Source organism: Acanthisitta chloris, unplaced genomic scaffold, assembly GCF_000695815.1.
Source record: "Acanthisitta chloris isolate BGI_N310 unplaced genomic scaffold, ASM69581v1 scaffold11508, whole genome shotgun sequence".
NCBI lineage: Eukaryota > Metazoa > Chordata > Aves > Passeriformes > Acanthisittidae > Acanthisitta > Acanthisitta chloris.
In genome coordinates, this window is record NW_008688690.1 from 18,345 (window position 1) to 30,171 (window position 11,827).

General features: G+C 40.9%; 1 protein-coding gene across 1 annotated transcript; it reads right to left on the bottom strand.

Moving 5' to 3' along the window:
- Positions 1–1,231: 1,231 nt before the first annotated feature.
- On the bottom strand, positions 1,232–11,381 carry ZNF423 (zinc finger protein 423; the record flags this gene model as incomplete). Its single annotated transcript, XM_009081136.1, has 2 exons — positions 8,157–11,381; positions 1,232–1,316 (listed from the first exon to the last, which is right to left on the bottom strand). Coding segments are annotated over exons 1-2 (3,235 nt in total), but the record flags the coding sequence as incomplete, so codon positions are not given.
- Positions 11,382–11,827: the final 446 nt, after the last annotated feature.

Genomic DNA, 11,827 nt, shown 5'->3' on the forward strand with positions numbered 1-11,827 from the left:
GCTTGCCTAAGGACTTCTTTCCTTAAAAAAAAAATCTAACAAGAACTACATGAAATCACTATGGTCCAATTAACAAGGATTTCTCTCTTCAAGCCTGCAAACAAGAGATTACATTAACACCTGCTACAAAAGCAAACATTTTTAGATATCTTCATCTTAACCTGCTTGACACTAACTTAGCACTCCTGCCTGGCTCTCAAATGAAAATTATTGTGACTGACACATATTTTTCATTTGGGGGTGCAGGTTGGAAGACTCTGTCAGTCCATATTTCTCTCTCTCTCTGGTATTTATGCATAATCCACTTCAAAGCTAATAGGAGTTACATACCTGAATTGATGGGAGAATAATTTCCTAAACATGTTGAAGGAAAACCATTATGCTTATGGGAGATAAATGCTGCATGTGAACATATGAGACAGACAGACAGCACTGTAGAGTCCTTGTAGGGTCTCATCCAACATATGCCTACAGTGGCATGTGTAAGTAACTCCTTGTGGTCTATGAATCAAAATAAACTGACCTCTTGGGCAACACATACATTTATAACATCTGTACAGACAGGAAAAACATTTCTGTGTTGATCAGAAAAGCAATCATACAGCTGCAGCAGAAATACAACCCATCAGATCACAATGATGCTTTTACTAACTCTTGTGACAGGACTGTAGTAGCAGGCAGAAAGGACTGATTTTTAAAACACTCGTATGTCTGAGAAGTTGAACTTTCTGAAGTCCAGAATTGTTGCAAAAATAAGAAAAAAACTCACTGAAATAACTCTGTAAGTGTTTTGTTTTGACAATGTTCCTCAGGAATTCACCACACTTAGCTGGGAAAATGCTAGCAGTTACATCTATTCAATGTCATGACATACAAAATTGAAACATAATTGCTCCTAAGTGGTTGACAACTGGCAAGTACTTTTTACACAGATAGAGAGAAATTTATGCTATCAAATGGAAGATACTGTCAAAAGTTTGATTTTAATATAAATGAAAATGCTACATGAGGACTCAAAAGGATAAGGAAAAAAAGCTCAGCAGTAACACTTTTACAACCACATATTTAAAAAGCTTTGAAGTGAAGAATCATTACATCAAAATCATTCGCCTTGGAAAATAAAAAAAAATTAATAACAGCATGAATATTAACAAGTTATTAGAATAGTGAATTTCAAAGAGTAGCAAAAAACAAGCAGCCAATGAGTGGCCTAGTGTAAAGAATGTCTTACCAATCATATGGTTAGCGACATGGATTTGTATCTCTCTCTCATTCTCAAAGGTCATCTGGCACTTGATGCATTGATAGGTCTTTTTCTGTTTAATAACCAAAAAGAGATTAGAGAAAACTGCACTGTAGCATAAGGCAAGTGTGATCATGAATTTAGCATGTTACATGCTTCAAATTTCCTCCACTGAGGCCTTTTTTGCTCATATATCCCCAGGCCAAGCTTTTCTGGGACCATCAATACAATCTCTAATTAACAACCTGCTTTAGGAGAAATTTTAACTTCAACTTAAAATTTTTCTAATCATACTACCTGAAAATCTGACTGACTACTTGAGCCGTAACAAGATTGTCTCTGTCATTTGACCCATGGCAGTAAAATTCCCACAGAGTGAAACAAAAGACAGAAAAGTAACTGTTTTCAGAATCAGATCAATTTTCTCAAAAAAAAATCCACCTTTCATTCAACTCAAAATACAGTAGGCAGAGCACCTATAGTTACTTGAGGAAGTGAAGGGAAAAATACATTTTATATTGGTTTCCCATCAGAAATCTGGAAAAACTGCATTACCACACAGAACTGTTTCCTAGCACAGTCTGTTGATATTTTCTCCATCTCAAAGCCATACCAGGGAGGCCTAGCTACAGAAGTCAGGAGACAGTCTGAAGAGGCAATTACATGAACCATTTATTCAAACAGGGAAAATGGGGTTTGCACTCAGATTGACAGTGGTGTCTGTACTTGTGCAACATGACATGAAAAATTCCGAGAAACCATTTGCAGAAATTAAAATGCATGTTGAAAAGTTAGACATTCAAGTCAGGAGAAAAAAAAACCCACCCCAACCATAAAGGCTTTGTACACTTGCAAAAACTCTTATTTCCCAAGGGAGGAGACTGGTGCTTTGGTCTAAAGTACATGCTCATCTACTGCATGGGAATATGCTATCTAAATAGACATCTTTTGATGTGTAATTTAGAAAAATTGGGCCTTTTGTGCCTACTTCTTTCTGGAGAATAGCTCCTACTTCAACACTTGCCTCTAGGCATGAGCATGACCATGCAGTCTGTGTCCTCATGGCTAGAGTTGATGGCAGCAGAATGTACAAGAAATCTCCACGTGCTGACCACAAGCCCAGTTAGCTGAGGAATGGATGAGAACCCCAAGCCAACAGCACTGCGAAACCCAACTCAGTAAACAACACCCTCTTAACATTTTTGAAGCAAAATATTTTTCGTGGGTACTTTTTGTGTATGTTTAGATGCACAATACTTTTTCTCACAGCCTCCATCCCACACCCAGGTACAGAATCCCATTTTTAGGACAGCAGTGATAAGTCAGAAGTTTGGAGTTAAACAGAGGAGTTGCTGTCACCCCCTCTGTGCATGGGATCCAATTTCCTCGAGCACCTGCTGAGGAAAGAACAAATTAGGTGCTGCCAAGAGCTTCTTAACTACTTCCCATGTCATCAATGGCAACAAGTTAGCCTGCTGGAGGTTAATGAACATGCTGTAATACCATAATAACAAATGCACCAGTCTATGGATGCTATGTGTATTCCATGAATTCTGCACACAGTATGTGTTTGCACATAGGCAGAGCTTTCTGGGCTCAGATAACAATGGGTGATTAACATGATAATAGGAAGAAGGCTAAACTCCATTGGCCGAAAGCTGACACAGCCAACCATAGAAAAGGAAATAGTTTGGATTGGCTAGTTATCCCTAGGCGGCTCAAGAAAGTATCCTCCTGGAGTCCATTCGGAAATCAAGGCTGTTAATGGAAAAGCAGCTGGATTTCTGCAGTGCTCTTTCTGGGGAATCTATTCTGGCAGACAAGCACAGCACACATACGTCCACATGTCCTCTCAAACACACTGCCATACACATGCTGAGGGCTCTTCACTTTAAAAACAAAAGAAAACACAAAAAAACCTTGGAAGAGAAAAACAGGATTGGGCAGTGACCGATTCATGTGGTCACATGTAAAACTTGAAACCTTCCTCATCTTTCAAACTTCAAAGCTGAGTTCTGTGCCTTGTCCAGCGCTTATCTCTGTAATGAGGGTTCCCTCAGTAACTAGCTAAAGAGGACAATATCTCAGCCCCACTCTGTTTTAAGCCTTTAAAGTTATATTGAACACAGACAAATGACTCATTTTTTTAATTGATTTTGGTGCTTCTGAAAGCTACTCACTAACAGATCTGGAGACAGGATGTCTTGGTTTACCCAGAGACCCAGTGCTAATTCCTCCACACCATTTCACAAACTTATAAAACACTGCCTGGCATGTCCACCCCTCAAAGAAGACAGCAGATTTCACACTTCCTCTGAGTATTACCTTCAGCCTCAGTTGAGACCCACACATGCAAAAAAGCAGCTTAACCAAGGTGATGGCTCCTGTGACAGAGCACCCTGCTTGATATGGAGTGAGGTTAATAATCAGCCTTATACAGGCCTCAAAATAACTATAGCTAGATTAGCACCCAACTATATGTGCAAGAGATGGAAGAGCTGATTTTTGGCTCAAGGACTGTCTTTAAAGAATGTCACCAAACATACACCAGTAAATGGGAAGCACTATCTTTAACACAAGGTTGTATTAATTGTGGTACCAAACATGACCTTCTACTACCATTTTTTTGCTTTGTGAACATTATTAATGGATCTGTTATCTCTTTCTGAAGTTTTCTCTTCACAAGTGGTGACAAGGGTGCCCACACTCTGAGGAGCTGACAGAGTCTAGGTGATGGCATCTAGGTGACATAAGGGGCCAGAGGAACAGGCCTTCAGCTGAGAGCTCAGTTCCCATTAAGTAAAGATATTTAATTCTAGTCTTGGCACAAAATTGCAGTAATAACAACAGAGGGTTCTGTTTTCTTTTCTGAAGTATCTATTGTTCCCATGGGTTTTCCAGACTATCCTCCTTTAAATCTGGAAATGGTTTCCTGTTCTACAAAGAAAATATTCCTCCATTCAAATGGATTTACAAGGGAAGAGAAGGGGTGGGGGGGAGAACAAAGAGAAGGAATAGAGTCCAAGAAAGTGTGCACAAGGAAAGGAACTGACTAAGGGAACACAATAAGGTTCATTCTTCCAACTTTCTATGCTACCTCCTTTGCTTCTTCAGCCCAAATAACCTAGGTGTGCTAAAAATAGTAACACCATTCAAGATGAAAACTTAACTGAAGTCTAAGCATTTGCCATTGTCAATGTTAAACAGTCATTGTTCATGATATCTATGGTATAAAATAAGAGAAAGAACAGCTTGAAATGTGACTGTTTCCAGTATCAGGCAATGAGAAATCTCAGTCCTAAACAACTTGTCATGTTTCTCAAGACATGCACATTCTTCTAGAATGCATGTTAAAAGGAATTAATAAAATGCATTCAAAACTGAAGCTGCCGCGCACAGAAAAATGTGAAAACCCAGGAAAGCTTTACCTCTGATGAGATCTTAATAGAACAAGAAAAGGTCTTGAACTATACATGTGTCAGACACTGGAATGTCATTTGTGATGCTCATCTGAAAAAACCCTTTAGTCCTATCCAAACAGAATAGCTCATAGAAACGCCAAGAATCAAACAAAAGCTGATGTTAGAGCAATCTTCTACTAAGATGTATTTTATTTATTCCTCTCAGTGATGTTTCCTACCAAAGACCACTGGCTTGACTTAAACTCTCCTAAAAACAAATCCTCCACTACAAATGTTGAGATACACACAAGACAAAAACTTTGCCTGGAAATCTATCTTGTTGACCAACATGAGTGGATCCTAGGTAGGATTCCTAGAAGCAAAGGTTCTATGAGAATTCACAGGTATTTCTTCCTGTTTGCCATGCTAAAAATGTAACTGAGGAAGACAAAATACAGCAGGATTTTCAAAGGGTTTCTTTCATTCTTATGGATGAAAATAACCCCGTATCCCAAAACTGCCAAGCAATTCTGAGTAGTTCTCCATGGTCATCTAACTGTCTGCAAATGATTTTCAGGAGAAAAACCTCCAATCATTCAATAGTAAAAAATCAGAGCAAAACATAATAAAATATTCACACACTTCCTCTGCGGTGCTATATTCACTTGCATATACAAAAATACCCATAGTAAAAAGGAATCCAGTTTCTCTAACTTTTTTCTTCCGAAATATTCTTTATTCATCAAGGGTTAATATTTATTGTCTTCCTTTCTTTCAGTTTGGGGTTAAATATTCATTTCAGGTTTTTTTCTGAAATTCTTTTAGTCTTCCACATTCACTTCCTATTCAAAAAGTATAACTGTTAGTGGAGCAATTTCTGACACTGAAAGAAGTTACAGATTTTTTAATGTTATTATCATCTTTTCCATTTGCTTGGATTTCATTTGCTCAGTCTTATTTACTCTGACACAGATACTCACTACTGAAAATCTCATCTACCTGTATTTTCTTTCTGACTGTACCTTGTCCTAATCTTCAACTGCTTTTATATTTAAGAAAGAAAAATCAATAAAGTGCTTAAAAAAGAAAATGTAGAAGTGCTCAAGAACAAGAGAGAAGTAGCCCTTCTCTGGAAATGTGCAGATTACTCTACATGCATTGTGTGCTGGAGATTGCTCTAGTAAAGTGGTATTTTACCTGTGTGCAGCACACCAAGAAGGTGACAAGAGAGATGATGTTCAACTTTCTTAGCTTTGCTATGAAGCCAATGAAGTTAAGTAAATGTTGTTCTTGAAATACAGAGATTTATCACCATTTAAAAGACAGAGTAATTCTTTGAAAATCCCTGTACTAGGCAGACACAATGGGCACTCATTGTCTTGAGAAACCTGAGTGAAACACCAATAGTTTTCAAGTGAACTGATTTCAGAATTCAGGTCTTGTACCTATAATGAAGGGTAAGATAATGAATTATTCCTAATAATATATCTATTCCTGGGATACACACCATAAAGGTCTCTGATATTAGCATATGTGCAGGCCATAGACAGTGGTTGAAGGTACCATTTGCCATCGTCACAAATGCTGATTGTTCATTATCTTCTACAAAGGAACTGAGAACTTTCCTCATGGGATGAAATTCAAAGCATTTACCTCATTGAAGAACTTGTAACTTTCCCCTGAGAGAACAAGTATGGAAACTGTCACTGAAAAGAAAGAGTTAAAGCAAGAAAAAAAGACAGAAAATGGCAATGTGTTCTGCTAGCAAAAGGTAGTACTTTAGGCTACATACACAGCAATATGAAATAAGAATTAGTCCTACCTAAGAGAACAGAGGTGTTTTTAAAGAATTTAGAAAGAAAGGCTTGAGGAGGAGGAGGAGGAGGAAGGACAATGACCTAGCCAGAACCTCAGCCAAACTCTCAAAAGTTATCACACCAAAGGAGGCCTATTTCCATTCCTCATTCTTCACCAAAAATAGGTGTGTGTGCCTGGAGGCTTAGTCACACATTCACCACACCCATAGGGAACAATATCCAGTGGTTTTACTAAAAGAAAGGACAACAAAAACCAGAAATCAAACTTTCTGTGGGATTGGCTCAGAAAGCTGGATTGGGGCACTGAGGCCAGAGAGAGCTGGGGCAGGCAGTGCCCCTCTCCAGTGTGGCCATGCACAGCTCAGCTCAGCCAGACGTGGCTGCCCAGCATGGGCTGGCACTGAGCCCGAGCTAACAAGTCCTGCTGGGGGCACAGCCTGCACCAGCTCTGTTGGAGGCATCTCAGTCTAAATCCTCAGGACACACTTAGGGTCTTCTCTTACTTACTGAGCCTCTGGTGCTCTAGTTGAATGTATGGTATTTTCAGGTTCTTTTAATTCAGTAAAATGTGTTTGTGGGTGCTTTAATTAGCAGATTGACATAAACAGGCATCTACGGCTGGAATTATTCATTAGGAGTTGGGTGCCTAATTTCCTTAGATACTTTTGAAAATCTCACCCCATCATGTTTAATTAAAAATGTCAGATGATATCAATACTCAGATGTGTCTGCTGTTGGTCTCCTGAGAAGATTTCCAAAATCCACTTCTCATTCCATCTGTTCCTGACAGAGGAAGGACTGACTTGGCCCATTCTTGAACCAAAACGTCAACAAATAATTTTAAAAGACTATAAACTGCAAATGATATTAATCTCCTGAGTAGGCTTCTGGAACCTTACTTGGATCTGCATGTTCCCAAGTATAAGGAATGGGAAATCAGGCTATCTGTGAACCCTCAAGGACAGCACACTTCTATGTAATCTGCATTAGACAAGAACGTCCAGATTTGCTAAGAAAACTACTTATCTTATGGAAGGGCCATGAAGCAGTTTCTGTTCAAATCACTTTTAAAATCACACACACACAAGCACACATGTATGCACACAGACATCCAAGTAACCTCAAAACATTCACTCTGACAGACATCCGTAAGGACAAGCTCTTTAGCACAGAAGTTTGTTTTAAGTGAGAATTTGGGGGAATAGGGGGAAATTCACTACATTTTTTCTCAAAAGTTCCTGTGTTCTCCTGCTCATTATTATTTCCCTGGTAAGAAATAACCCCATTCCTCAAATACCACAATTGGATTTTTTTTGGTCATTTTGAGTACCCAGTGACTCCTTTTTTCCTGAAAATGCCTCAGCTTTTCCAGATCTGCCAGTTCAGTAGAATCAGAACCCATGGACAACCCTATCCCCACTGTTCAAGTGTCTCAGCTCTCTGTTGGTAAATCTAGAGCAGTTTTTTGGTAAAAAAATCTGATGAACTGCCACTAGGAATCAAGGAGGCTGCAAGGCTGAACAACTTCTAGTTTTTCTATGGGCATTACTCCTGCTCTGTTGGGTTCTTCAGTAGCACAAGTAAACTGATACAGTGACAGTGTGACAGTTTAAAAAATTAATAACATCAGATCAGTTCTCACAGTGAAGGTCTACATTTTATCCCTCAGACATTTTAAAGTTCAGCTGTACTTACTCTGGGAACAGGGGACGTCTGGGTACCTTTCCTTTGGCCGCTAGTCTCAGGTGTCAGGTCTCGGTGGTCTACCTGAATGTGGCTCTCTAGGTCTTCAGCACTTTCAAATTTGACACTACACTCTGGACACCTCAGACTGCCACATGGCCTCTCGTTCACCTCCTGTGGAGTCAAGCCCGAAGACTGTCCATTGGTGCTCCTGGTCATGCAACCAGCACACAGGCCATAGGGAAGGCCGTTCACATCCAACTTTACCAAGTCCTGCTTATTCCGGAACTCCTTCAAGCACAACGCACACTTGTAGAGTTTTTGCAAGGCCTGGCCGTTGGGCGATGAGGTCGCAGAGTTTCCTGCCAATTTCTGCATATGGAACGTCCCATGAATTTTCAGCTCGAGGGTAGAGGTGACGGTCTGCATGCACACAACACAGCGAAACCCGGTGAGGGAGTTTCTGAGATCTGGGTGCATTTGGCAGTGCTCAATAAATTCCTCCTCGCTCTGCAGCGGCATTTTGCAGATCCGACATGTCCCTGTATCCAAACTTTTGCTGTGAGTGACTTTGTGCTCCGTCAGGGTCAGGAGTGATGGGAAGCGTTCCCCACAGATGGGGCACATGTAGTGCTTAGCTGGGCCTCGATGGGTCTGCATGTGCTCTCTCAGGCCGTTCTCCGAGAAAAAGGTCCTTGAGCAGATGTTACACTTGTGGCTACCTTTAATGAATTCTGCTTTCTTCCTAGAACAGTCATCCTCCCCGGGCCTGATGTTATGATCTCTCAAACGATGGTTCTGCAAGAGGACCTCCATGGTGTAGGCAGCCCCACAAATGTCACAGCCATACATGGGCTCAGATGCATCTACGTCATCCTCACTGGCTTCATGACTGTTTGAAGTATCTGGATTCTTCATTAACATGTTCTGGATATCTGCCCCTTCTGTTTTCTTATTTGTTGGGGTCATGCCATTAGCTGTACCATTCTCAGCGCTAGCATCAAAAACACAATGCTTTTCCCTTAAGTGCTTTTCAAGCAAGATGATGGCATGAAAAGCTTTGCTACAGAACTTGCAGTTGTACTTTTTGCTGTGGGTTGTGATATGGCACTGCAGTTCCACCTCTGTGCTAAAGGTCTCACCACAGAAGATGCACTTGTGAGACTTTGATGGATTCCCCAAGTGACTATGCTTCACATGAATCTGGAGATCCACCTCCTTCCTAAAATCCCAGTTACAGGCTGTGCAACGATACATCTTCTTTTCATTGCTATGCTTGACTGCCAGATGCACTTGGATAGATACCTTGGAATCAAAAACTTCTTGGCAAAGGGTACAGTGATACAACACAAAAGTATGCATGTCCAACAAATGCTTCTGCAAATCATCCACTGAAGAAAACTGTTTGTCACAGCTCTCACACACATAATGAGTTGAAGTTGTCATATAATGCACAGTGAGATGTTGCAGAAGAGACTCCTGGGAATCAAAGTCTTCTTTACACTGAGGGCAAGACTGTTTCCTCAACAGCAGCTCCAAATGCAACTTTAAATGGGTTTGAAAACTTTCAAAATTTGAGAACTTTAGATCACACTGATTACATGGGTATTCACCATTAGACACTGAGTTTACACTAGCAGAAAGCCGTTGCCTTTTAGGGGAAGAGACTTCAACATCAGAAGAAACTGGACTCTGCTCTGCTTTTGACTTCTTATTGTGTGCCAGAGGAATGTTCTTGTGGTTTTCTTTAATATGCTTTGTAAGCTTCAGGATGGAGCCAAAAATGGGGGAGTTTGTGCAATAAGGGCATGAATAAACTTCCATAAAAGACTGTGTTGGCTGGATGACAGGGGAATCCAATTTTGAATTTCCTACATTGCAGTGAGTCTGCTGAATGTGCTCAGTCAAGGTTGCTTCGGTCAGAAAGCCCATGGAGCACTGGTTACAGAAGAAAGCGTTGTTGCCATCTTGAGGGGTAGCGTTCGGGCCACAGTGAGTAATGCGGATGTGTTCCTGTAAGCTATTGATATCTGCAAACATCTCCGGGCAGTAATTACAATGAAAGGCAGAAATGTTGCTGAACTGCATCATGGGATAGGCATGGTTTTTGTGCACTTTTCTCACGTGTTCATTCAAGTTGTACAGTGTAGGCATGGAATCAAGGCAGATCTGGCACGTGTGGCTTTGCTGAGGTTTGTCTGCATGAATGGTCTTCAGATGGATCTCCAGAACAGCAAGGCTGTTGAAGTCACGCTTCGAGCAGTACGGGCAGCTGTAAGTAACTTTAGACCAGTTCTGGCCTTCCTCTCTGTCAACAGACCTGGTTTTCTTTTGTCCTCTCAAAGGCTTTAAGGTCGAATCCGGGGTGGAACCTCTCTCCACCGACGCGCTGGAGTCGGGAGTTGCACTGCTCATGGATGCCACACTCCCCAAGACCGGGTCAGGGCTGATGCTGTGATTGCTGGAGTCAGGTTGTCTGTGGCTGTCCAAGTGGCAATAGACTTCCTCCACCGAAGAAAACTGCTCCGGGCACATAGGGCACTTGTGTTTTTTGTTGGCATGGGCTTGATGAATGTGTGAGAGCAGCGAGTTTTCGTCTACAAATACTTCAGGGCAATGAATACACTGCAAATCTGCCTTCTCGGAAAGCTGTGGGTGGCGTGTCATTACGTGCTTCTCCAAATCTTCTGTCTGACTGAATGTCTCTTCACAGTAATCACACATAAAATCATCCTTCTTCACCTCTTTCTCAGTCTTTGCCATATGTTCCTTGTTCTTTTTATGAGCTTGCATGTGACTCTGCAATGAGCTGGTAGATGAAAACCCACGTTTACACACAGTACACTTGAATGGTTTGCTGGAGCTGTGGGTTTTCAGGTGAATTTTGAGATGGTCGCTGCGAGAGAACGCAGCCTCGCATTCGTGGCAATGGTACTTTTTATCCCCCGTGTGAAGCTTTATGTGGCGATCCCTACTTCTCTTGTGCTTAAAAAGCCTGCTACAGTAGGTGCATTTGAAAGGTAGTTTGTCACTGTGGATCTGCTCGTGCCTTTTAAGGTAGCTCAGGCGAATGAAGGACTTATCACAAAACTGACAGGGATACGGCAGGCCAGTCCCCCCTTCCTCCTCCCCGATGCCGAGATCACACCCATCTCCTATCATCTGAGTGGGTGATGCAACATCTTTGCTGGAGGGAGATGAAGCCACCCAGGAGAGTTGTGGGTCGTCATCACCATCTGTAATGGGAAAGCAGAAAGGAGATTAAAAACAATTCCCAGTGCATCTGTGAAATAAGGACAAAGCTCTCAACAACACTATGGGCTTCTGCTACTACAGCATTAAAAAAAAAATCAACTCCAAAAAAAAACCCCAAAAAAAAACAAACCCTCTTGAATTTCAAAGGAGATTTGAGAAAGAGAAATAAAGATATATTTGTACACATAATTCACAAATATGCCAACATATAGTGTTAATAAAAAGCATTTTTCTTTAGCAGGTTTAACACCTGCTCGCTGTACTGTAAAGCAATAAACAATGAATAAAGAAAGCAAAACAAAATGTGCGGTGAAGCAATACAAACATTTCGAAAAGCTACAGTGTTAAGTGATCACCTGTGAATTTGTGGGTCTTTTAAATGCTACATCAAGATGATTTTAAGTAATGTCTCCATTAAATAAAATCCT